At 45.8% G+C, this 26,636-nt stretch overlaps 7 protein-coding genes across 7 annotated transcripts; 2 read left to right on the plus strand and 5 right to left on the minus strand.

Annotated features, from left to right (window-relative positions):
• Nucleotides 1-1,893: 1,893 nt before the first annotated feature.
• HD556DRAFT_1313225 (uncharacterized protein) lies at nt 1,894-3,672 on the minus strand (the record flags this gene model as incomplete). Its single annotated transcript, XM_041300766.1, has 8 exons — nt 1,894-2,041; nt 2,095-2,137; nt 2,185-2,451; nt 2,539-2,669; nt 2,754-2,943; nt 3,004-3,093; nt 3,153-3,378; nt 3,439-3,672. The coding sequence occupies 8 exons, from the start codon at nt 3,670-3,672 to the stop codon at nt 1,894-1,896; spliced, it is 1,329 nt and encodes a 442-aa protein (XP_041154141.1).
• A 5,056-nt stretch (nt 3,673-8,728) lies between these two features.
• On the plus strand, nt 8,729-10,488 carry HD556DRAFT_1449391 (uncharacterized protein; the record flags this gene model as incomplete). The annotated part of the gene is made up of 9 exons (XM_041307586.1): nt 8,729-8,826; nt 8,882-9,058; nt 9,111-9,382; nt 9,437-9,492; nt 9,547-9,789; nt 9,847-9,936; nt 9,985-10,119; nt 10,161-10,284; nt 10,340-10,488. 9 exons carry the CDS (start codon nt 8,729-8,731, stop codon nt 10,486-10,488), a joined length of 1,344 nt encoding a protein of 447 aa, XP_041154142.1.
• Nucleotides 10,489-13,380: 2,892 nt separating this feature from the next.
• Nucleotides 13,381-17,940, minus strand: HD556DRAFT_1449392 (uncharacterized protein; the record flags this gene model as incomplete). Its single annotated transcript, XM_041307587.1, has 9 exons — nt 13,381-13,415; nt 13,479-13,818; nt 13,881-14,025; nt 14,078-14,317; nt 15,368-16,042; nt 17,042-17,229; nt 17,278-17,454; nt 17,499-17,701; nt 17,754-17,940. 9 exons carry the CDS (start codon nt 17,938-17,940, stop codon nt 13,381-13,383), a joined length of 2,190 nt encoding a protein of 729 aa, XP_041154143.1.
• A 570-nt stretch (nt 17,941-18,510) lies between these two features.
• On the minus strand, nt 18,511-20,251 carry HD556DRAFT_1449393 (uncharacterized protein; the record flags this gene model as incomplete). The annotated part of the gene is made up of 4 exons (XM_041307588.1): nt 18,511-19,239; nt 19,294-19,926; nt 19,983-20,066; nt 20,114-20,251. 4 exons carry the CDS (start codon nt 20,249-20,251, stop codon nt 18,511-18,513), a joined length of 1,584 nt encoding a protein of 527 aa, XP_041154144.1.
• Nucleotides 20,252-20,867: 616 nt separating this feature from the next.
• On the minus strand, nt 20,868-21,388 carry HD556DRAFT_1313229 (uncharacterized protein; the record flags this gene model as incomplete). Its single annotated transcript, XM_041300767.1, has 2 exons — nt 20,868-21,125; nt 21,185-21,388. 2 exons carry the CDS (start codon nt 21,386-21,388, stop codon nt 20,868-20,870), a joined length of 462 nt encoding a protein of 153 aa, XP_041154145.1.
• A 296-nt stretch (nt 21,389-21,684) lies between these two features.
• Nucleotides 21,685-24,936, plus strand: HD556DRAFT_1434628 (uncharacterized protein; the record flags this gene model as incomplete). Its single annotated transcript, XM_041305349.1, has 9 exons — nt 21,685-21,939; nt 21,990-22,703; nt 22,751-23,277; nt 23,326-23,720; nt 23,772-23,963; nt 24,010-24,722; nt 24,762-24,787; nt 24,821-24,837; nt 24,893-24,936. The coding sequence occupies 9 exons, from the start codon at nt 21,685-21,687 to the stop codon at nt 24,934-24,936; spliced, it is 2,883 nt and encodes a 960-aa protein (XP_041154146.1).
• Nucleotides 24,937-25,676: 740 nt separating this feature from the next.
• Nucleotides 25,677-26,453, minus strand: HD556DRAFT_1449396 (uncharacterized protein; the record flags this gene model as incomplete). Its single annotated transcript, XM_041307589.1, has 4 exons — nt 25,677-25,940; nt 25,990-26,055; nt 26,115-26,306; nt 26,355-26,453. The coding sequence occupies 4 exons, from the start codon at nt 26,451-26,453 to the stop codon at nt 25,677-25,679; spliced, it is 621 nt and encodes a 206-aa protein (XP_041154147.1).
• Nucleotides 26,454-26,636: the final 183 nt, after the last annotated feature.

Below are 26,636 nucleotides of genomic sequence, written 5' to 3' on the forward strand. Positions count from 1 at the left end.
AGCTAATACCAATAGACTCAGTGATAGTACAAAATAACATACTCTTACTATTAATATATATGTGTGAAATTCAAGTATAAGAATTCTGATAGTATCTTGAGTCGATCAATTAAGCCCAACAAAGCCAAAATTGTTTATTGGGTATCAGAAAACTTATATCTATTTTCAATAGTTAAAGATAGAGGTTTTTAGTTTTTTATGAAAATAGAACAACCAGAATATTACATATCATCTGCTGTGGCTGTCTTACAAGATGTTCAGCTTGTTTTTGTAAGGACACATCAATGCATTGTTACAAGTGAGTTTTATAACATGATTGTAATTCATCTAAAAACTAAAGATTTACTAGGAGTATGAAGAAGAAATCAACTTCACTACTGATGATTGGACATCCTTAGATATCGTTAAAGTTCTGAAGATAAAATGTACTTATAAATATTGAAGTATTTATACTAATATGACAGATGAAGAACTTATAAGTGCATTTCAGGAAGTTCTGCAAGATTTTACAGTCACACAAAAGGTAAGCAAAAAATATTTTGAAATATTTTGACTTATAAGTATATAGACTATGTATCATCTGCAACAATATATCTAACAATGATGCAATAATTGATGAACTTACAATGAATCTCCTAAGCATTGGAGAATAAGTGACACACACTCTGTACTTCCTACATACCATCAACCTTGTTGCAAAGGTCATTATCCATGAATTCAACAGAAAAAGAAGCAGGGTGATTCAGAAATGTATGGAAAGCAGGATGGCCGTGCTCGTTTCTTGGCGTCACACATCCATATTAGGCAGTAGGACTTCGAACACCTTATGGATGCCAAAGGACCTCTCTTTATTATATTTTTTCGACTCACCCGTATTTCGGAGGCAGTATGATATAAGCACTTAAGCTGCTGGCTTAATTTGAGGCCTGGGTCTACCTGTTAAGAACGTGCTCAAGGGTCGGATCTGAAGGGCTTGGCTTCAGCTCGTGCGCTGTGCCCCTTACCCGAGTACGTGCCCCTAACTTCCGAAGGCTAATGGACGATGTCCAAAGGTTGTTGGACGATGTCCGGAGTCCGATGTCTGATGCGCGGGAATTCCGGCGGACATTTGGAAACAAGTGATAAGACTAATCCGGACAATGTCCGAACTAGAAAGGAAACAGCGGAGGACTACCAAAGGTAGAGGCGGAGGTGTTAAGTCTATAGGAGTCGATCCTAAGACTATCAGAGGACGATGAGAGGAGAACTCAAGTCGGACGGAGGAGGGAATGAGCAGAGTCTAAGATAATATTTGAACTGAGGAAACTACAGAGACTGTACAGGGTTTATATACTACTGAGGACATAACGGAGAAACAATCAGTGCAGTGCGAGGCTATGTAAGGCTATGGAGAAAACATATGGGACGACTATCACTAGTCTATCGGAACTTAGTAAAATGAAGACGGAAATGAATAAGGGACGGAAAATAAAGCATACTAACTGATAAGGGAAATACCAAAGGGATAAGGCACGGAAGTTAGATGCGGGTCGGATCCGGACGATACATAGAAGTCGGCTGGATCCGGAAATCCGAAAATGATGAGTGTGATAGGTCCGGATCCGGAACGCGGGATATGACACTACCTTTTCTTTTAACTCAGTGTAGAATGGTTCAACCTGGTTGGGAAGTCCTAGTATTATCCGCATCCCTCAACTAGGGAATATCATACCTCACCCCTTCTATGACCAAGTACACTCCTAAAAAAAAATCTTGAAAAACCCAAAATACTTGCGTAGAACGCAGGATGACACAACAGATGTCCCGTCATCGTGAAGTTGGGTATCATTGACATTGTCCAGTAGACGACAACACTAAGACTCTATACCAAGAAATATGTCATCAATTCATATACTAATTGTCCTCCTCTGAGCTAATAAATGGCTGCAAACCAAACCCCGGCCATTTGCAGTACTGATTGCAAGAATGCTTGCGCTCGAACTCATCTACCATGCCCTTGATGTTTCCGTCTCCAAAGATGTCACCTCCTTCACTCACGGACCTGCCGGGGACCAAACATCATCAAAATGAATGAATGGGATAGGAAATATGCACGGATGAGTCAATATTTGAGGGTCTGTGAGAAGTGTTAAACTCCCTAAAGTCGTATGTCAGTCTTGTCCAAACTGAAATGACAATAAATACCTTGATAATCGGAAATAAATGCGAAACCTTCGGTCTGCACATATTGAAGATGCTGCATGAATGCAAGGAAAACAGCTAGATCATAGCCATATTCATCTTGATCGAGAGATGGAACACAGTCCATGTTGTGGATGAACTTGGTGAACACCTTGCCATCATCAAACAAGATGTGTTCTTCGAGAAGATAAACAGCGGAAACAGATCCAGCCTTTGTATCTAACTTTCCTCCTGGTTTTGGGCCTGCGTTGTGTTGGCCATATCCCAAAACTACACCGGCATCAACAAAACGCACACAAGGGATCTCAAAGGGCGGAGGCATTGATGAAGCACTGATATGGTGGTCAATGTACTCACACATGTAGTCAAGGAGTGACTTTGCCCAGTACATGACTTTACTTTCTTTTAAGACATGTTTGAGCTCGTCCGCCGATGAATAACACACAATCTTGAGTGATGTGGTAGTGGCAGCCTGAGTTGATGGAGTCCTAAAGAATGGTCACTTAACGACCACAGCGTGTTGAGTGCATGATCCAAGCCTACTAGAGACAACGGGTGAGAGGGTGAGCCACCCAGGATGGGCTGTTTTGAAAGCCCCAATCCCTATCATACTGGGGAGGGGTATATCGATCGTCAGTTGGCTGGTATATGAGTCTGAAATGTTGAGCTCGAAAGTATGGTATTGCGGTGTCTTCAGGACCTCAGTGAGTGGGCAAGTAGGAATGGGATGATATTGGATATCTTCGTGACGCCTGTTGAAGACTAAAGTACATTTAAACTGTTGTTGAGTTTCGTGTGTTGAGACAGCAATAAATCACTCACCTTTATTAGATATGTCTGGATTAGTACTGCCTCCATACTTCAACGCCACTCTCAGGTAGTCACGACCAGGGAGGCAAAGTAAGTCTGAGCCTTTGCGCATTAATGAGGTGGCCTTCTTGTGAGGGATACAGTGCTTGAGCGAGAATCACTATCCGCTCGGACATGCGTCCGCTTTGCTGATAGAGAAGGCACCAGATGATCATGTGCTGAGTCTGACTCTGCATCACCGGTACCTTCCAAATAATTCGACTTCGCACCTTCTGGTTCAAAGTCTTCGATACCATCAGAGTCATTGGTGCCCCAAAAGCCATGAGTTGTCGAGGTAGCAGGAGGTGAATCTGGAGCAGTAGCAGTAGGCAATTCTTGAACCTTGGACTGACAACAACGATGCTGATAGCACTTAGTATGAGCCATTGAAAGAGCTGTCGGACTTACCTCTTCAAGTTTCTCTAGCCACTCCTCATACTTGTCCCACTGTGCTGCTGGTACAATGACCAATAATGCAAATTGCTTAGATTTAAATGTAGGCGCCTTTTGCCCACATCGAGAGGGGACTAAACACTGCGTGAAAAAATAAGGGATATTAGGTTGGTGCATTGAGAGATCAACCCAAGCCGCATCCCGGACAGTGAAATTGTCGGTGCGCCACGGAAATCCATCTCCAAACATGAAGAGTTTAGGAACAACAGTGTCAAGTGCAAGACCAATAAGTCCAGGGGCATCAATATGTGCATCAATGTCCTTTTTGCCTTCACAAATATTCTAATGCAAAGAAATTCAGGTCTGAAGATAAGCTAGAAGGAATGTAAAGACAAACACCGATGATTATACCACACGCGGTTGTCCTTTGTGAGTTGCCCTCACGAACAGCTGAAATCTCCGAAGTGATGGTTTCCGCTGGAGGTGGAGCATATAAGAGCTTTGCCCACCATTGTCATATCCCGCATTCCGGACCAACATCCGACGATGTTCCCATGCCTCATCCGGACCTCTGGACCTCCTGTCCATGTCTCCAGACCCAATCCTCTATCCATCCGGATCCCTGTACTCCTGCATCTGATATCCGGATGCCAGATCTGATATCCACATCTCCAGATCTCCAGATCCGACTATCTGTCATGTCCAAACTCAAACCTTAAATCAGCGCCCATCCCCTTATGGTAATCACCTGTCTCTGGACTTCCGAACATCCAGATCTGACCTGCGTCTATCTTCCGTGCCTTTTGCCTTTTGCCATATCCCGAGTTCCGGACCCGGACCTCTCACGCATTCATCCGGACATCCGGACATCCAGATCCGACCCGCGTCTATCTTCCATGCCTTGTCCCTTTGTATGTTCCTTCTTGAGTTAGACTTCCTCATTTTCCATACCTCGTTTCATTTCCGGCTTTATTTTCCTATGTCTTCATCTCCGTCTTCATTTACTAGTTTCCGATAGACTAGTGTTTGACTTTTCTACATCCTCTGTCCACAGCCTCGCGTAGCTTCGGACTGTGCTGACTGACTCTCCGTTAAGTCCTCTGTAGTATATAAACTCTGTAGAATCTTTGTACTTCCTCAGTCTGAATATTACACATATTAGTCCTTGCACTAGCCTTCACCCTAAGTCCTCATAACAGTTCTAGTCCTCCGACTTAGTCATTATCCATCTCAGGCCTAGGGAAGAATTCCCTAGGCCGGAGCTCCGCTCCTCTGCTCCTCCGATCCACCATTCCTCCAAGTTTCCGGAAATTCCTCCGGAACTTTCCCGCGGTCCTCCGGACCTATTCTGCTTCGGACTTTGTCCTTGCAGCCTTTCCTCTGTTTGCTTCTACTCAGGACTTGTCCTGAGTAGCCATTACACATATCCCTGTCAGGACGAAACTCCATCGTAATTTCCAGAAGTTCCTCCAGAAGTTTCCCGCACTCATCCGGAAGTTTCTCGCACTCGTCCAGAAAGTCCTTCCGAAGTTTCCCACGCTTCTCCAGAAGTCCTTCGGACTTCACTGGACTTTCTCCGGACTTCATTCTGAAGTTAAGGGCACATACACGGGTAAGGGGCGCAGTGCACGAGCTGAAGCCAAGCCCCTTGGAATCAGTCCTACCCTTTGTGCATGGTCTTAACAACCGTTCACATTCTGAACCATATTGGGCATGTTGAGCAGAATATCCTGCGGCACCAGGAACCTTATGTGGCTGGCCTAAGCTCTGTGAAAGATGCCAGGATGGCGGGACCAGAATATCTGGTCCTGGTGCACAAGTCCGACTGATGCCACTGCCAGATGGTTGGGAGAAGGCAATCACAGGGGGTTGGTTGATCATAGCTAGTAAATAAATTTCAATGTTGTGATACACTGCAGGCATTTTCCCATTTTCCTCCACCAAACATCCAAAAAACATTGATTGAGAAGATAGAAATTTCCCCTCATTTTTCCTGTCAAAACATTGAAAAAAAGTAATTTATGTTTCAATGATGTTCTGTGTGTGGGACATGATGCAAAAATTGGTCATGTTCCTTCAAGTATAATGCTGTATTTTCCATGTATTGTCTTTGAAATAACAGCTTAAAAGAATGTTAATTTTCTTCTCTATGTCTTTGAAATATACTATGTTTTTCAAATGTTCTGTGTATATTTGCAAAACACAGAAGAAAATTAACATTATTTTAAGCTGTTATTTCGAAGACAATACATGGAAAATACAGCATTATACTTGAAGGAACATGACCAATTTTTGCATCATGTCCCACACACAGAACATCCTTGAAACATAAATTACTTTTTTTCAATGTTTTGACAGGAAAAATGAGGGGAAATTTCTATCTTCTCAATCAATGTTTTTTGGATGTTTGGTGGAGGAAAATGGGAAAATGCCTGCAGTGATATGACACGCACTGTCTTTAAAAAAACTCACATTTCCTCTGTGCATCATTCACGCTTTGGTGTATGAGTGAGGGATCCAGAAGTAGACAACTCACGCTGGGAGGTCTTTGCATGCTCTGGGTAAGTGGTGAATGCTGAGCTGCAGTGAGATGGCGGCCAACTTTAACATTATAATTGGTCAATGTAATTATGGCACTGACCTGAAGGTCGGACCAATGATGAAATCTTTTGCCGATATCCTAAGTAACATGCACCACATACTAACTGACCTGGCTGGCCAGGAATCATGTTAGCAACGTAATGGCACGGTGTCTTCTTACTTGAGGTGTCTTATATAAAAGTGGTCAAAAGGCAATGACACCACAATTACACTTTTGATAAGACTAGATGCTGCCAAACAACCTCAAGTTCGCGGTCTACGACTTTTCTTCTTTCGTGGTATATAACACGTCGTTCGTGGGAGGTTACCTGCTATACAGCCCGGTGGTGTGATTCTACCTAGAACAGTAGATGTTCTACAAGAGAAATCTAACTTTATCTGGCAAGACAGATAATGTAGACTTTGTAGAGGAATATCTAGCCTTTCCTATGGCTAGATGGAAAACACTTGATACAAATAAGTCTCTTGTTGTGCAACTGGTTGCAACTGGATGTAGCGGATATTGCTAGAATTTCCCCCGCCTAAATATGAAAGGACTTATTGATGGGAAATAGAAAGATTTGTATGACCATGCAATACAAATCAAAGATGCTGATTTGGACTCCTTTGAAGTAAAGTACAAAGGATGTATCCAAAAAAATAGGATGTTAGTGTATAACCAACCGTGTGTTATACAACTATAATAATACAATGGATGTGTACAACTACGAGTTATATGATTTGAAAATATGTATGCAGATAGTCCAACAAAGGAATCTGCAGGCACAGATAAATAGCTTGACTTGATACTCCTAGTCCTCTGAAATGTATATCAGATGCACACTAGACAGTATAGGTACAGTCAAGAAAGAGTAAAATGATCTCAGAACAAGTCTAGTTACTTGGTCTGCACTTTCTGGCTAACACAAAGAGTGTCAATGTCAGAGAAAGTGGAAGAATGTGAGGGGGGGATTTCTTTAGATATTTGACAGGAAAATGAATTCTTGTATTTTTGGGTGGAGATTGGTTCTCCTTTTATACATGAGATGAGCAAAACTGTATAGTACCAAGAAATAAGATTAAAAAGAGGAATGACATCAGAATTGCATCATAAATGACCTCATTGTGGAGCAATGTGGAGCATGTGCGGAGCCAAGTGGAGTGGAATATTCTAGCATCCAATGACATCATATGACATCATGGGTGACATCAGGGAAACCAACAGAATAGGCCAGAACTATCTGTGGAGCCATATGACATCATACCTTGCTGGTACATTTTATGAAGCATCTGGGATGTCAATGAATCATATACATAAAGAAATGAAAGAAAAACATAGGGAAGATAAGGTAGGAATAATCATAAAAGAAAACAAAGCAAAACACAGGCTTTTTGTTAGGGTTTTTGTAGGTTTTTAACTTTTCTCGTTGGTTATTTGTAGTCAAAGTAAATAAGCCAAAAGTTAGGTAATAACCTAAGCTTTTGTGTACCTATTACTTAGACTATGTCAATATATGATTTCTCCATCATATTTGACTTTTCTTCAAAACACTGTACTTTGTGTGATTGGAGCACACAAGGCTATCTGTTGCACTCGAGTCTATACTCAAAGTACATTTTGTGTAGTCTGAGGACAAGGCTAACAGACTGTAGATATGTGGGATAATATGTCATGTATGTGTTCTGCATGATTCTCATATCATGCAGGACAACAGGTCATTCTTGAATATGCGCTGATGGCAAGCCAGTCTTTTGCAGTCACGGTCTTCTTTGCCAACAGTGTCTTCTGTGAATTGGGAGACAAGTTCCATGGTAAGATCTAGGGAATTGACTTGAATGACACCAACTCCCTGATATTTTATACCTTCTGCACCAGACTCCAGTCCCAGCTACTGTAGGTTGAAGGCAGCGGCTCCGGAAAGCCGCACAATCCATATCAGGGTGATATCATCCTGGTCTTGGAGCCTGCCAGGTGCAGCAAGCACCAAAGAAGTCTAACGGAAAACACGGAAAGAAAGCAACTCTTGCTAGGCCGTTTATGCAGTATGGTGATCATAGTCACAGTGAAGGTCTGAGTACCGCATCAACATCAAACCAAGCTGCATTCCAACTTCCTGCACTACCTCTCACACTTAAGCATGAACCTCCTCATTCTGCCATTGTTTGTGTGTGCTGGGCTGCAGGCCAACAGAGCGTGATTTCTACTTACAATCATGCAGTGGCATCTGAGAATCTCTCGGAAGTCCGTTCATTTCAAGGCAATTCCAGTAGTACACTATTCTACTTGCAACCATGAGGATCTATCTGAATGCAAACTCCATTCTCCACACTGCCTAAGTCGCCTGAATATCTATTGAATCACAAACTCCGTTCTTCCAGCCTTGTCCTTTGGAATTGCCTGCCTGAGTTGCTCAAGTATCTATCAGACCGAATACCCAGCCTCATTCGTGCATAGTGGCCTTATCTGACTCAGCATTTCTATCGGCCCGAATCGCCAACTTCATTCAAACACCCTTGTACTTACTACATTTGCCTGATACGCCAGTGAGTACCCTGGCACACCTCAAAGAGCCTCAATTGTAAACTGACTGTAGAATCCCTCACCCATCTAAACTCCTGAGCATCCTGACATGCCTAACCAGTGGAAGCCAACTCATAGGTGAACTTATTGACCTTTTGTGATGTCAGTCTGACAAATGCACTGGCAGCGCCTCTTGAGGAGATTATGCCTCATATCCTGCATTTCTGGAAAGCTCGTCAGACGGACAAGATGATTGTAGAAAACTTGTGCAAGGTCATCGATACATCACGCTATGGAATAGGGTCAGTTGATCGCTGTTCATTGTTAATCTCGCTTATTCTGATTGTTGATGCGCAGTCTCACGAAGTTCAAGGAGATCCGTAATGCCATGGGACTTCAGCATACTCGGCAACAGGATCACACTATCGAATCCATCCGCGATGCCATGGTGGAACTTCGTGAGGCATATCCTAATGCCGGTGCACAAGAAATGGTCTCCCTACTCTTTCATGAGAAAGATATGAGTGTGTCAAGGTATTTGATTCGTTTGTCACTGACCTGCAGTGAATTTGACTAGAAATTACAGGAATATAGTCATTTCATACTTTACTGCCTATGAGGCAGGTCTTGTCCATCAGCGGAAAGCTTGCCGGCTTCAGCAGAGACGATTCTGGGCTGCTGGTGTGAATGACCTGTTCACCGTCAATCAGCATGATAAATGGCTTCGTTTTGGTCTCGCGCTGCATACAGGAATAGAGCCATTCTCTGGTCGTATCATGTGGATGCGAGTCTGGCACTTGAACCACAACCCCCAACTTATACTCACTTACTATCTCAACACCGTTGAGAAACTGGGCTGTAAGTTCATTTAAACTGATATCAATGGTGTCATTTCACTTGGCGCTTCACCAGACATTCCAATGGTTGCTCAGAGTGACCCAGGATCTGAGAACTATGGAATCGCCAATGTGCACACTATGCTGCGCCAAATGTATGATCCATCGCTCCAAGGCATGTTATAGCACCGGTGGATGCGCACCAAGAAGAATATCATGCCTGAGATTGCCTGGTCTCAGTTATGCCGTCGGTTTGTGCCTGGCTATGAAACACTGTTTGACGAAGGCGTCGTAAGTGGTTGGTATGACAGCGACAATGTTCTTCAAGTCATGGTATTTCGATGGGTGTTCATCCCGTGGCTGCAGTGTGAATTAGACAGGTATCAAGACTGTGTCAATAACACTGCAAAGAGACGTGATCATAACAAGGTACTGGTATTTACTTCAAGCCGTTATGTGTGCCACTCTCATGTTACCAATGACTAGGTTCTCCCTCATGGTGTGCCGAATCTGATCTACGAGTCCCCCGAAGAATTTGGCGCAATGGATTTTAAGGCAAGTTTTAATCTTCTAATGGTACTGAGTTCAATTTCATACTATATACACTAGGTAACCATTGATCAGGACGGCATAGATCATGTGCACCAGGTATATGTCAAACCTGATCATCCGGTGTTCGACTTGGTGCCTCAGGCACTCAATCAATTTATTCAGCATTGTTATGATGACCTTGGTCAGCCTCCACTCACCCGCCAATCTGTTTGGCACATTTACTTCACTCTCTCCAACTCGCTGAACAGCTGCCACCGATGGTTGATGACAACACAAACGAGGACCCTTTACCTCTCCTTAAGAATCAGAGGGATTTGTTATGTGCCAATGATGCTGACTATATGGGCGGTGTACATGGAGGACTGAGTCTTGGTACATCTTTTATGTGTTTGAACAAGCTCTTTCTAAATGGTCGGTTGCTAACTAGACACATCTGACCATCACCGACTGGACTCACTCATAGAGGAGGATGAACCAGACACATCTTTACTACCTAATGGCCAAGTTGCTGAAGAGGAGGGGTTATTTGCTTGGTTTTCTGATGAGGGGGAGGAAGATGAGACACATGAGTGGTAGATATCGTAGCAGCGATGGTGTATTATTGATTTATCTTGCACTACACAGTACCACGAATTCTCAACCATGTGTTGCACGAACTGTGCACCAGAAAATACAATATATTATTCAAATGAAGCTCTTGCAGTGCACAGAGTCCCAATCTTGCACTTACTTATTATGGGAAATGTCACTGTGACAAAATGAGTACGACCATCCTGCTTTCCATAGAAATGAGAATAATACTATGCTGACATGAAGGAAATGTGATTGAGGAAATAACTTAAGGAGTGGAGTGATAACATTGAAGCTGATGATAATAACTTGAGAAATAATATAGAGGATCTGGTAGATGGTACCGAGCTTCTAACCAGAAAAAAATGTAAAGCACTGGAAAATACAATAGTTCCAGTCAAGTTAGCATTGTCAAACCTTGCAACAGTAATCCCAGCATTGTATAGAATATGAGTAATAAACATTTCTTACAATATAAGTGAATAGAGCAACAGAGATAATAAAAAACTACCAATTCTCTTACTATACATACTTTCTGGATAACTCTAAAAATATATTACATACATAAGCTATATACAATGCATGTAAATATTCTCTAGACTTTCTCATACTGTATGTTTCAGAATTATGCCAAAAATAAAAATCATAGTGCCAGAAAAATAATCTAGCTCTATCTCAACATCTACTAAAGTAATTTTTGTAGTATGGCCTTTTTTTATGCTGACTAAAAGATCATATAGGGATGATAGCAAGAGTCTCTGCAGCTTAAGATCAGGTTATGCATCATAACTTCTAATCCAAAGAATATTGAGGCCATTGAGATATACTGGGTTATACCTTGAACATCTTCTTCTACTTAGCCTCAAAGCTTTATAGTCTGAACCCTTAATTCCTCTATGTTTCATAAAATAGACTCTACTTTCAACTGAGACAAGTCATTATTGATTTTTAAGAGAAGAATAACCTCAGTCATAACAGAAACTATTTTCTTAGTTATAAAGTAATGTGTTTTGTATTTTTGTGTAAATATAAGGCTATAACTGATTTCAAAGAGGAATGCAGAAGTTCAGAATAAATTAATAGAGATGAGAATACTATGATGAGTTTGAATAGAACAAACATTGCACACTGGCTGTAAGACTTTGGTTCAATGATAGGAATTGATTCACTGGGTATATGAGAAATAATATACTGCAAGAGATTGTCAAGGTGTGAGTGGCAACTATGAAAGAGATGAAATGTATGTAGAAATATAAATAGAGTGGTGGCATGAGTTATAGATAATGGGAGAATGTGAAACATTAAGAACAAACAGAAAATAAAATAAAGACTGAGTTAAAGCAAGCAATGTCAACAATTGTTGAAGTTCTTGTTGGAAGCGAGTATTTAGTACTAAAGATGAAGCCTTCCTTACACCTCCCTTCTACTAGAGATATCAACTGTCCTAGTTGATCACCTATCCAGATTCCACACAACTACTCTTCCATAGGAGCAATACCAGTGAGATTCACAGTATTTAAAAACTAAATGACTTTGAGACTAGACAGCAAGCAAGTATGATAAGTCAAAATGCTGTAAACTTGAGTTTAGACATGACACCATTAACTTCAGTAAGCCAATATGATCTGTTAATAGTGCATGAAATTACTACTACCATGGGCTTGAAATATCTGGGTTTGCATTTGGCATTTGAGGCTGCCTCAATTTTCTTATTGAGAACTAGAACAAATGTGCCAAGTTTGAAATCATAATTGTAAATGGAATGAGAGAAGCACTATTCAAAATCTGCAACAGATGTCAGCTGGGCTTTGAGAATTTGTATATGAATTTTAGCCAAGTCTTCATTACACTTTATGAGCTGTTGTGCACAGATGGTAATTAGCTTGCTTATGGGAAGGGGATGACTGATATTGGGAAGCATGAAGGTGGCCTCTGAAATACCAAAGGGAAGAAGCAGTTTAATGACATGTGCCATGAACTATTATAAGCTTTAATGAGTGAGTCACAGATAGTGTGATATGAATGTTTGATGGTGCTGTTGGCCTTTGAGTTGTAGGCTGAGATATGAATATAATTTATGTGGTACTTTGTTGTGAGCCAAAATATATTCTTTAATATCTTCAGAGTCTTCATCTACTTCATTATCATCTTTGGATACATACCTCCTTCAAGATAGCCTATCTGATCCTTAATGCTTAGAGCCTAGTATATGCTTGAGGGTGAAACATAAGGATGCCTGCAATCTAGTAGTTCATAGCTGCATTGAGCTGTATATCTGGATTATTGAGCCTTAAATGTATTTAGTATTCACTTTAACTGTAAACTTCTTGACACCAATTAGCCAGACTTTGGCAACCTTGAGTACACAGAACAAGCCATATAATTCAATTTTTGCCTGAGAGTATCTTGACTCATGCTCATTCCATGTAATGGAGCCAAAATATACACATTAGCAAAACTCTAAATTTAGCACAGTACTGTATGTTCTTATAGGCGCTTACAGCATGTTACAGTGCCTTACAGCCGCACAGGCACCCATAGCACTAGGTAGCCCTAGGTCATGGCTTAGTAATATAATGATGCAGATGTGTAGTATAAGGTTGCCGGGCATAGTGCTACACAGCATGATCAGTGAGCCGGTTTATTCAAGATCTGACTTGTGCTATTTTCTTCTTCAAGTTCCTCATTGCCTTGGAGTCTGGTTCTGGTAGCACAGCTTCAATTTGAACACACCAGAACGTTGAACACAATGCACTGGCAAGATAACATTGGCAATATGATACTAGTACTAGTAGTATGGCACATATGTATCAGTAGGAGACACCTGTACTACTAGTATACTATAAACAACTTGAATAATGCGAGTACACATCGCGATGGGTCCGCTTTGTGAATTTTCTAGTGGTACAAGTCCCACTGTGCGGGCTCAGATTCTGCTCACAGATCCTTAAAAACATGTGAGTCGTGTTCGAGTAAATTCAAGTGAGTACTAGTACCTGGCAGTAATGTCACGTCCCATTCACTGTGACTACTACTAGCAGAAGTGCGACGGTGTTTCGGAGGCTTACCAGAGCCTGAGTCCTCGTACAACATGATACCGCTTTTGCGAAGTGAGTGGTGTACATAACCAATGTCCATATTGATGTCTTCTAACTTTCTCTCGGCTTCTGTAGCCTCGAACTGATAGAGCACCCCAAGTGCAGTGTTCTCCTTAAGAATGCAGTCTGCAAGTTTATTCTCTGCAAGACAAATGTCCCATTGTGCTCGCGTCACGTTCAACACAAGTTGGGCTTGAAGTTCCTTGTTATGACTGGTGTCATTGGAGTTGGTAGATTCCTAGTAGTAAGGAAAATTCATTATTAACTAGAAAACTTCATATGAGAAGTGGATGAACGTACATCATCACTGTCTTCACAGGCTAACTCCTGAGTTGAAACTTTTGCTGATGCTGTGGTCGCAGAAAATCTGTAATTCGTGATGCCCGGTGTCGTCAAATGGTGCAACGACACAGGTGATCTGTGTGTTTGCAAAGCGCCAATAGCCCTGGGAGTTCAGATTGTCCCAGAGAAAATGCATGGCTCAGCCCTGTTAAGACTGTGCAAAAAGGGTAGGACTGATTCCAAGGGGCTTGGCTTCAGCTCGTGCACTGCGCCCCTTACCCGAGTATGTGCCCTTAACTTCAGAATGAAGTCCGGAGAAAGTCCAGTGAAGTCCGAAGGACTTCTGGAGAAGCGTGGGAAACTTCGGAAGGACTTTCTGGACGAGTGCGAGCAACTTCCAGATGAGTGCGGGAAAGTTCCAGAGGAACTTCTGGAAATTACGATGGAGTTTCGTCCTGACAGGGATATGTGTAATGGCTACTCAGGACTTGTCCTGAGTAGAAGCAAACAGAGGAAAGGCTGCAAGGACAAAGTCCGAAGCAGAATAGGTCCGGAGGACTGCAGGAAAGTTCCGGAGGAACTTCCGGAAACTTGGAGGAGTGGAGGAGCAGAGGATCGGAGCTCTGGCCTAGGGAATTCCTCCCTAGGCCTGAGATGGATAATGACTAAGTCGGAGGACTAGAACTGTTATGAGGACTTAGGGTGAAGGCTAGTGCAAGGACTAATATGTGTAATATTCAGACTGAGGAAGTATAGAGACTTTACAGGGTTTATATACTACAAAGGACATAACGGAGAATCAGTCAGCGCAGTCTGAAGCTATGCGAGGCTGTGGACGGAGGGTATAGAAAAGTCAAACACTAGTCTATCAGAAAATAGTAAATGAAGACGGAGATGAAGACATAGGAAAATAAAGCCGGAAATGAAACGAGGTACGGAGACATGGACAGGAGGTTCGGAGGTCCGGATGAGGCGTGGGAACATCGTCGGATGTTGGTCCAGAATGCGGGATATGACAAGCCCCGGACATAGTAGTTCTGTGAGATATGGGCATCTTGAAGGAGAGGGAGTATTGCAGATAATAGTACTGTTCATAAATGGTCCAGTTGTGCTGGAGACCTCAGAACAGCAGTGCTCGGGTTGAGGTAAAATTGACTTCCCAACCAAGTTCGGTAGTGCACATACCGGTGAGTTTTCTCTAGTATTGATAGTAGTAGTACTTGATTGGGTGTCCAAATGCGATGTTGAAGACTGTGATGGGTTTGGAAGAATGTCCTTTGGTAAGTCACATTCAAGAAATTTAGATGTTATACTAGGATGGACACTGTCCATTGCCAATACTGGCTGGTACAAAGTTCAAACTTCATTGTTTACTGAGACTGAGAGCGTGCGACCTTGGATATGAACTCCTACTAGTACTAGCAGTGACTCACTTCAAAATTGCAACATGTCATACTAGTAGTACAAAATGACCTTCAATATAGTATAGTAATGCGGGCTCGTACTGGTACATCCTACTAGATGAAAACAATAGTGCCTTTGCCTTGGGAGACTTGTCGTCGCCAACCTTCGCTTTCTTCACTGCACGTTCAAGTTCAACATCAACCGATAATCCGGTGGAGGGCGTGTGTGGCTCGTCAGATGAGGATGAAGTAGTGGGGTCGGATGAGGACCCAGCTGTTGGATCGGTAGATGAGAGCGAAGTGCCGGAAGTAGTAGTGGTAGCCTGAGTGACTGCTTGATGCGATAACTTGCGCTTTTTGTACTTGTGGTGGTGCCAATCCACGTAGCAGCAGTATGCTGTAAGATACACAGCAGTAGAGATCTGGTTCACAGCAGCCTCCCACATGGGATCCCACACAGGACGAGACTCGCCCGCACTCCGGATCAAAGACTCTTCTAACCCCATCCCCTCCATCAATGATAGTACAGAAAATGAACGTACCCCTTCAGCGAACATCTCCGAGTTCTTGCTGTTGAAGTCAAAATGACCATCTGCGCCACATTTGAACACAGTGTACCGGACCTCGCTCACATCAATCCAGACGTGCGAGTGGATGCTGACCAACCCAAACTTCAGCGACTTCTTGATTTGATGAGGGATGAAGTCTTCATAGTGGATGGTGGGGCCTGCACGAAGGACTTTACTCGCATGGCTATCTTCCTTTGGTTGATGCCATCTATCCTGTTCTCACAATGAAATCATCAGCGCGTAATCAGTCTCTTGAGAGCTATCGCTCATCATCCTCAACTTCCGAATCATACTATTATCATCGAACAACAACCCGCATTCCCCTACCCATTTGTTGATGGTCTTGGAATCTCTATTTCAGCACATAATACAGTGACATATCACCTTACTTTATGGTCAGCCCACCTTGACATTTTCTCCATGTGACATGGGCCCACTTTATGAGTGTATGTCGGTGTACATGGGTGGGCCCGGCGGTGTTGTGTACCATATTGTTATGGGCAGGCCCATTGCCAATATTCTTCGAAACATTGCAGTGGGCTGACAGGGGTCTGGATGAAGTAGACTGTGTTTACAGGTGGGCTCGCAGTAATGAGGAACAGGGATGATTCAACAATTCCGAGTGGGCCCATGAGTTTCCGAGATGGCTGGAATACTGGCGCCGATGAATTGCCAGCGGCCAAAAAAATGAGGCATTCCGGCGAATGTAAAAGTAAACCAGTGAGTGGAAATACCACCACCGGCGAATGTAGCGGTGATGAAACGACGGCGGATCATAAGGTCAATGACCGCCGGCGTATGTAGCGGACTACCGGATGTGCAAAGTAATCAACGGCCGGCGAAGATCACTCAGCACACCAGCGATGTAGTCCGGCGGGTCCTACCAATATGCTTGGATGCAGCTGGTGGGCCCACGTGGTAGGCAGAATAAAGCAATGGGCTCATTGTTGGTGGGATGAATGGGGTGGTGGGCCCAAGCGGATACTTCTTTATATGTGGCTGAGCTGGGGCCATGGCGATAAGGCACCCGAGGGAGCCCATATCGGGTCTCCTGAAATTGAATAGGCCCGGGCCCTGTATGTGCGGCGGACGGATGGGCCTGGAGCACCACATTCATGAACACGGCTGGGCCCAGCGCTCTATCTCGGAGCTCATGGGCTGGCCGCATAATCATAATGAAACCCCAAGGGACGTTAAGCAGACGCACGGACCCAGAGGCGTCTCTGCCCAAACCCCAAGCCCCAGTTGTGTTGTCAACGATGACCAATAAAGACCGGAGTGCATGACTCTCAACGCAGCGGCAACAAGGGCCGCCGGTCTGCACATCGCCCGACAGTAAGCCGCACCATCGTCGCTTTTAAGGGTAGCCGACACTTCAGGGTGAAACTGTGGAGCCTATGAAGAAATCAGGCAAAAATATTCTGTTCCGAAAAGTCAACACACCGGATGAGCTTGCAGGAACCACCCCGGCGATAGATTTATGCACCCTGAGGTAAGGCCATGTTCACTGATTTGAAAATTGGATTCATGGGTACGCCATGTGTCCTTCGGCGATGTACCACGGGTGATACTCTTGCCCAGTGGGCCCGACATCATCATCGTCGCCGAAAGCATGTCATTCTGTAACAGTGAGCGGAGATCATCGGCGATTTGTGCAAGCCTACCTGAATGGCAGCATCAATTGTTCCGGGGAGGTACCATAGCACGATAAGACCAAATTTGTCGAGGACAACTGCAGGACACTCCAGGATAATCTCACGATCCGGCGGGTATCGGGTGAGGAGAAATTCTTCACGTCCGGGGTTAACACCTCTCTCCTGCTTTTGCAGTACTTCGGAATATCTCGTCATATCGAAGTTGATAGTGACTAGAGCCAATTCAAATCAACGCTAGCGCCAGATGCATGGAAAGGTCATTACCAGGATTGAGATATGCATCGGCGAGAATCCTTGCGAGGTGGGAGCAACCTAGCATCAAAACAACATCAAGCTCCGGCGGCGGGAGGACCTTCGGCGTCACTCCAACAATAGCACAGAACTGGCGGCAAACATAGTCACTGGCAAGATGAGTGGTGGCCAAAGCCCAGTCAGCAGGGACCAAACTCATGGAGGCGGGGACAGACACAACCATATCACTGACTGGTCAACACCTTTATAATTACCACTTGTCGGGAATCAATGATGGGACGTAAGATAATGACATAAAAGAATCTTAGGCCCCCGGTTAAGAAAGCCACGTGCCCAAGCCTTGCCGATGAATGGATAACACAAACGTGATGATGCAAACATGGCAGTATAGTGTACGTCCTAGATAAAGACGACGGACCACAACTTCGGGGTTGGTTGCCGGAAGGTAAGGCAATCACCGCCATTGCGGCGGCGCCTCACAACGGCGCGTCTCTGAGGGTGATCAATAGTGAAAGTTTAACAAGAATATGATTGCGCAGTTCCGAATTATCTACCACTACATGGCGACTGCAAGAATATTGACAAATAGAAATCATTTAAGCGGCGGGACCCTTCCCAGATGCCGATTCACCGAAGGGACGGTTGATCTGGGAACCTGAAGGTCCGGCGCGTGCGGCGGCGATACTTGGAGCAGAAGTACCTGCGATTGTAGACGGACCTGGGGTGAAATTGAAATAAAGCTGTTCCATTGCCTGCGCCTGCCCGGCGCTCATGCCTTGACTGTATGGGACTGGATGACCGGCGGGGGGAAGAACACAGCATTATTAAAATGAGGTACGGGTGGGTTGGGGACAACACGTTGCCGGATGGACTCATAGGCATCCATCAGGACGGCGGTACGATGTCCTTGTGCAGTCAACATTGCATCAGCGCTCCGGATCTGAGCCTCACGTGTCTGAGATTCGGCATGCAAGGCCTTCACCTCCTCTTGCAATCCGGCGATCTCGGCACGCATTTTCTCCATAGCTCGGATGTCAGTATCCTGAGCAGCAAGGCGCCCGTTCATGATTTGAACTAACTCGGCCATCTTGGCGTTCCGAGTTCGGATGTCGGCCACCTGAGTCTGAAGGTCATTGATGGTGTCCTGAACCGCCGTGAGGGGCAACACCGAATCAAGTTTCACCTCTAGTGTCATGGCCTGCAAATCCTTTGCAACCGTGTCACCGGACGCGTCAACTTCCATTTCTTTGGCGAATGACGGAGGCGATTGAGTTGGACAAGGAGGCAGCGTGAGTGGAATTGTGGCGATGGGAGTGTTCTTTACCGAATAAGATGGAGGAAGACTTAAGGCATTTTGGGAGCTTACAGCATTGACATCAGCCTGCATCGCCGTGCTCCTGGAACCCACAGGCTCAGGGGCGACCATTGCCTTTTGTTCCGCCAACATAGCTTCACTTTGTTGCCAGTCACGTGTGGCAGTCCTAGTGCTGGCCCTTTTCTGGAGGATACAGTAATGAGACAAACATAAAGATGGAATGACAAAGCTCCCTACCTGAACCTCATACCATGGTTTCCGTTGATCACCAGCGTTTCGCATCGGCGGAGGATGGTTAGAGGCCTTTTTCGGCGGCCTGCCAGAACTCACATCTCTAGACTTCTTCCGCTCACGGTCCCGCTGGTGTGTCTCTGACGGCAACGTAACTTCCCTTCCCTTCCCTTTCCTATCCGTTGGGACCTCAGACCCAGACGAGACTACTATCTCCACCCGCTTGCTTTTCAGCTTTGGCCTTGGTCTAGTCGGCGTTGTATTCGTATTGCCTGGGGCGACATCCTCAGCTTTGTCTACAAGCGCCGGCGCGATGACCTTGTCTTCATGGCACACGGCGACCTCTTCGGATGCACCAGTAGACCTCCGCTTCCTCTTCTGGAGAGCATCGCTTTCGGTGATATCCCCAACAATTTCGACTTCGTCACTGTCCTCACACAAGTCTATCGGCGTCTTCCGCGTGACAGATCTTCCGGGTGGCTTGGACTTTGCTACCACTGAAGGGACCGCTGGTGTATTTGTGGTCGCCTCGACCGGTGGTGTATCTGGAGGTTGTGACATTGGCGCTGGGGCCGATGCAGTAATTACCTTGTGAGCCTTGCCATATAACTGATGGCGCTCGATGCGAGAGTCGTTAAACTTGATGTTGTTCCACACCGGGACACTAAGAAATGATTCTGACTAACACGATCTACATGCTCCATTAATTCCATGGCCGCCGAAAGCAAGATCGGCGGGATTTCAGTCGCCGACCGTGCATGAGTTTGAAATGCCGGAGTCTGTGCTTAATTAGGTAACAGTGCATGACTAATGAGGACATGCTGACCATGATGTTTGCCATCTCTGTGGCCATGTTCAGGTGGCCGGCGGGACCTTCGCTCGACTGCAAGGCTCTTGCCAAAATTTGGAGCACGCCGGCGGTTACCTCATTGAAGGCCTTGTTGGAAACTTCTGAGGATGGCATGACGAGCAGGGAATGTGAGCGTAGATAACAAAAATGGGGACAATTCGCTTGTCATTATATGGCAGATGAACGAATTAAAATTTCATGTCATGATACGAACTCGGCTCAGTCACTCGTACCATGCGGCGGCATGCGGATTCAGAAGCACTGATCTCTGACCACATCTCGCACCACGTGTCAACTTTCACACGCACATAATCTATTGTCCTGGCTAAGTGTTTAAACCCCGCAGATGCGGCCACAACACTAATCGGCACATATTTAATGCTCGTGTCTTCGACGGTTCTTCCATTCACTCACATCTGAAACCTCATTACTTTTTTCTGCAATATGACCACCAACCGTCACGTCCATTTCGAGCTGCCCACGAACAGCGATACACCCTCCAACTCGCCGATTTCCAACACCGGCAACCAACCTTCAAGTACATGTTTCTGTGGCATGCATGATTGTTAATTTATTTCCATTTAGGGTTCAACTTCGGGTTTGGGAAGTCGCACAGCCATCTTACGGCAGACTTGGCCCATACGAGGCCTGCTGTACCCTGAACCTTCAATTTTGGGTTTCCGGTGCGAAAGCAAGTCACGGCGCAGGCCCTTGTGCCGGACCCGGCGCGTCAAACAGCTCTGACGCCAGCCTTGGCCTCCGCTTCCTCTCTCTCCTCCGCCGACAAACGATTAATGACTGTCTTTGCTGCCTTCGGCCACTTGGTAATCATCCCCTCGCTTCCAGCCATCTCTCCCGTCTCCTGTCGAATCGAGGCTTTGTGTGTGTGAATCAAGACTTGCCTCGCCGTCCAATGACGGCCATACTTGATAAGGGGCTTTGCAGCTCCTCTCCGGCGAGACTGGTTCTGCAACCACTGCTTGTAAATCTTTGACAGACATGTTATCATGCTCCGGGATCTCTGATATGTTATAAACTGTTAAATACCTTTCGCCGAGCTTTCAACAGGGCCTTTTCCTTGGTGGGAGCTTGGAGGGACGCTTCCTTGTAGATGGCAAGCAGCACCCTCAATCTTTCTTTACCTTTCACAGACTTCCAGTCTTCTAGGTGGGCTCTGAGGACCAACACTTCAGCCTTCTGCAAGCAAACCTTTTTTTGTGGAACCACGATAGGAGATTTGCTTCTTGGCATGTTGTGTTATAAAGGATGGTGATGGCGAATCTTTCCAGACTCAACAACAGTTGGTTGACTTGTCATTGGTGTTCCATGGTTTTGTTCTGTTCTGCTCGGTTCATTCACACTATATTACTGTTCATATCATGGATATATAGCGGATATGATTGCTGTGTTCTGCTCGGTTTAGCTTATATTATAATTCTTATTATGTACTTGTAACCAATGGTGATTAATTGATATGACCATGTTGCCCATCGGTCAATTGAAACTTGTCATTCTTACAGGTTCTTATACAGTACTGGGCTCAACAAATGGGAGGTTCTAAACTACAAGAGTGGACTCCAAAATGTAAGTATGCAGTGGTAGAATGGCAGAGAACATATAGGACGAGAAAGGTGGTCGGCAAATGGGTGGAGAGACCTATCATTAGTAGATCGGTTCCAGCAACCCCTACTAAGTCTCCCTCAAAGCAGGAATCTTATGGTATGCTTTACCATGGGGGAGATGACTTTTCAGGCGACCTTGGTGATCACATGGTGACTCCACTGCACCTGCCAAAGTCCCTGGTGAGCCATCCACCGATATCACCTCTATTTCACCACTGATCTGTATTCAGAGTCAAAATGACTATATACGTCAATGGGTCCCAAAGACCAAAGCATATCTTGACATACTCCTTGAAAGAGAAGTTCCATCAGATAGGTCATGTATCATCTGTGGGACAGATGGTGTCTATAAATGCCATGGATGCTTCGGTGAGCCTCTCTTTTGCACAAGTTGTTGCAGAACCCAGCACCAGAGGCTTCCCTTTCATCGGGTTAGCCAATGGACAGGCTCATTCTTTGAGGAAAGTTGCTTGGTCAAGAGTGGGATGGTGATCTGGCTCGGACATGGAGGAAATGCATGCCCATGGGATGATGATGTAGGGGAGTCAGCTCTGTTCACTACAGGGGAAGGAGATTCCGACGATACGGATGCCGAGAGCACATTGAATGAACCAAATGCCGAGCAGAGCACAAAGGAGGCCCATGACCTACCGACCGGCGTGCCGTTCATTAAGAACAACAAGGCCATGACAACAATAATTGACAAGTCCGGAGTACATACCCACATCGTCAAGTATTGCACATGCCCAGAGGCTGACGCCGCCGATATACAGTTGTTTAACATGGGTTTGTTTCTGGCGTCATTCATAGAACCAAAGACAGCATTTACCTTCGATGTCTTGAACGACTTCTTACTCGACAACCTGGAGTGCGGGACTTCGGCGATGAATTATTACAGCAAGTTAAGGAGGATGACCACGAGCATCTTTCCTCACTTGGTGCCGGTGAGCTTTGTGGTGCACCATCTGCCATTTCATTAATTGTCATAAAGGACCGTTACCGGGAGCTCATGAGGGTGGCAAGACAATGGCGGAAGTTGAAGCTCCTGAAGTGGAATGGCTTCGGCCATGAGGAAAAGGAAGTGGGACCTGGCGATCTAGCCCTCTTTTGTCCGGCATGTCCTCAGCCGGGAATTAATGTCACATTGCCTGCCGGAGGCACTGCCGAGGACATCGATGCTAACAATGGATCTGGTCGAGAGACTCCGAGTTGGTTATACACAAGGTCGCTTGTCATGGACGGAAACTTCAAAGCCGAGCATCTGCATGCCACAAATCCTGCCGATGAAGTGTCTCTCATGGACGGTCGTGGCTTCATGGTCGGCGATGCCTTGTACAAGGAGCATTTGGCCATTGCCAAGGATGCCGTGCAACACTCAGAGTGCAACAACCACCGCGCGGTAAATTTGGCAAATGCATCTCGTCACAGATTGGAGGCCACCGGCATCGGCGGATGCGCATGTGCGAGGCATGGTTGTTTTGTCCCGCACGCCATGGTAGATTTTCAGAAGGGAGAAAGGTGTGTACAATCACTCGGACCGTGTGCGTTATCGCCAACTGTCAACAGACAGATGAATATGGATCATGCACTGTGCGAGGCGTTGAAACTGAACGCCGAGGGCATCCACCGTGTATTGACCTTCTATGATGTTAACTGTCAGTATCATAAGCACCTCCAGGACCGCATCGCCGACAGTCCGTTGCTGAAGATGCATGACGAGCTGGAAATCACCCCCGGCATCGGACTATGGCATGTCCATGGCCATCAAGACAGCTGCTATGTCAGATATGCTTCCAATTTCATACAAGGCGCAGCCAGGATCGACGGCGAGATCATGGAGACATTATGGGCGCCGTTAAATATAATCTCACCGGCGGCCCGTGGGATGGGAACTCCTCACCGAAAAGAATGCCTGGATTACCAAATGAATGATTGCAACTTCATGAAAATGATCAGAATGAGTGGGTGTCTCATTTATTGTGTGCATGAATCTGACAGCAGAGACCGTACAGGCAAATCGCTTTGCCGAAAATACAAGGAAGCTATGAAAGGGGTCGCCGACAGCAACATGGCATTTGAGCGGCTTGATGAGAGCGCCGATGCCGATAAAGTCAAAGATTGGGAGGCCCAAGAGAGGTTGGCACATGAACGGTGGCGCCATGATCCAACAGCAATGGACATTTATGAAGTTCAACTGCGCAAAGGTATGTAGACTTCTCGTACGGACAGTCAGTTCTGATTCTTGCACAGCACCGACCAGAAAACAGCAAGAGTTAAGGTTGTTAACGGTGCAAGGCCGGCGGCCTGGCGAGGCGCGCCGGAGAGGTGCGGCAACGTGGCTGACAGAGGGCCTTGCTATCGAGGAAGCCCAGGTCTCGCTGCAGATGGATGTGAGAAAGCTCGGACATCGGGCAACAGATACTCAGCGATTGGCGATTGGTCGCCGACGTGATACCCTGCAACGGGATATCGATCGCTGGATGGCGGCCGGAGCAATAATTCTTGGCGAGGACTTAGGCGACAATGACATGCAGATCATGCAACCAGATCTGTTAATACTTCAAGAAGACGTTGAAGAAGATATGGACGCCGAGCTTAGAGTGTTTGAGCCGGAAAAGGGGGTGATTCCTTTGCCTTCCAATTTGGGGCTAGAGAAATGTGCGGCACTCGGCATTGCTGATATCGCCGATCAGGAACTCACGCTCTGGCAAGGTCAGGCGAATGATGCCCTGCACCACATCAGGGTGCATTTGGCTGACAAGGCGGTCATTTTCCAGAAGACTGTCAGAGTAGCAAAATCACAAGCGTTGTCGACCAGAGCTTGGGCTCAAGTTCATTCAGTGGACAGGGCGGTCAGCATCAATGCAAGCATCTATTCAAAATGCCGATCACAATTGTGCAGACTCGGCGCAGACGATGCACTGCTCAAGAGATACCAACCGTTGACAAGGGAGCATCTCAAGGTCAGTACTGCCGTCGCCGATCCAAATTCAAGAGGGCAGAGGAACAATGTGTTAGCTTGGTTTTGGTCTTTGGATGTCGAAGGGGACTCCGATAGCAGTGACTGGCTGAATGAGTGTGAGCAGGTCACCGATACTCCGTGGAAGCGGCGCTTATACCGCCGATGTTGCAGTTTACCGTGTTCACTGGCTTCATGCCAAGGCTATGAGAGACTGATGGGCAGAAGAGTTGTTGCTTGTTCAGCATGAAATGGATTGGACATGTAACTTTTTGCTTTGGAAGGCTGATGAATGGATCCGTCTCGGTGCCATCTCGAAGCTAGCCCAGAAGCATGGACATGTGGCGTACTCGGAGAGGCAGTGCAAAATCTATCAGTGTCTGTTCGGAGAGGCGAGAGATTCATTCAACCGGGCGAAGGCTGCATGGCTGCCGGTGTAACACACTAGTATAGTGAACGGCAAAGGCTGCTTCAATATATGCTCGATTCGTTTACTGTCGCCGAAGCACACAGGATGATACCCATCGGCGTGGCCGGAGGTTGTCGGCAATGGTAGCCAATCTATGTCCACGAGCAGGGCAGTCCGGCGCACTGCTATCAGCTGTCTGAAAAGTTGCCGGAAGTGGTCAAGCAGCATTGCAGTTGCTTCCGCCGGTCTCCGCGTGAATATTAAGTCCAGGACCATGTGAGCCAGTAACTTAACTGAGATGGTCAGGCTGGCGGTATATCGCCGGAGCACACCGCCATTGTTTTGTCCGCCCGGCGATGTCGTTCGCAGCTTCGGCAATGATGAGGATTGACCGCCATGCCTACAAGTTGTTATAGATGAAATGAGACCGGTATGGCCGTTGTTGATTTGCATGAGCCATTGAACCGGCATCCTGTCAAGACAGCCATGGTTGGAATCTCTAACTATTACTACATGGAGCACATTCAAGCTAACTACTCAAACCGGCGTTTATTCCGTCGCCTCTTTTTTCAAATACTTCACTAGTTTGTCGGACGCCGTGATGGCTTGCAGTACATCATCCCCTAATGCCGTGTCCAATCTCAGCATAGTGGCTGCCACCATCTTCGCCTCTAGAACCTTGTCTTCCAACATCTTTAAAAGATATTCACCTTCTTCCCTAGCCTCAGCGCGGATGGTGGCTAGCTGTTGAGCAATCGGTGTTGACATTGCTTGAACCGGTGTCGCCGGTGTGACTAAGGCGTCTCCCTCAAACTGCAACCGGCGTTTGTTAATTGTCATCCATGCGAAGTCAATGACTCACCATTTGCGCACAATGCGCTGTGACACATTCCTTCACCTCATGGCCGTCCGGATAGTTGTCAAGAACCTTCGATCCAGCTTGATGGTTGCAAGGTCCGTCCACCAAGCATGGCGATACTCCCGGACGCGGCGGCCCTTAGTCCATGGCCCGGATGGCGAAACCGGCAAACTGAGGAATGCGTCATACACCTCCGCATAATCTTTCAGCATGTCGAGCTGTTTCATTGACAGCACGCCAACCATGTGACGGAGGTGCTTTGAAAGTGGCGGGTTGATAGACAACCCGGCGCAAAACGCCATCCAAGGGAGTGTGTAAGCCTGGAAGTTCAATTGACCTCTGTGCAAAATAGGACAAGTTGAACTTACTTCAATGTCCCAATTCAGATATTTGCCGATCGTCCGGCAATATTGTGAGCTTTGTTTTCTCAAGCTCAATGCGAATGGCGAGCAGGCGGGATCTGGCATGCTCGAAAATTTGTGTGAAATCCTTCAAGGTAAATTCTAAGTCTTGTTGGGAAGACATGGGTGGGAGAATGAATTTTGACCTCGCAATGTGTACAAAACAGGGTTTAAATAGATCAATGGGTCGGGATTTGAATTCTCACGGCGGGTATCTTTGATTGGCGCTTGGCCACATCCTTGGAGATC

The sequence above is a fragment of the Suillus plorans genome, assembly GCF_016647745.1.
Source record: "Suillus plorans strain S12 chromosome Unknown HD556scaffold_88, whole genome shotgun sequence".
Taxonomy (NCBI): Eukaryota; Fungi; Basidiomycota; class Agaricomycetes; order Boletales; family Suillaceae; genus Suillus; species Suillus plorans.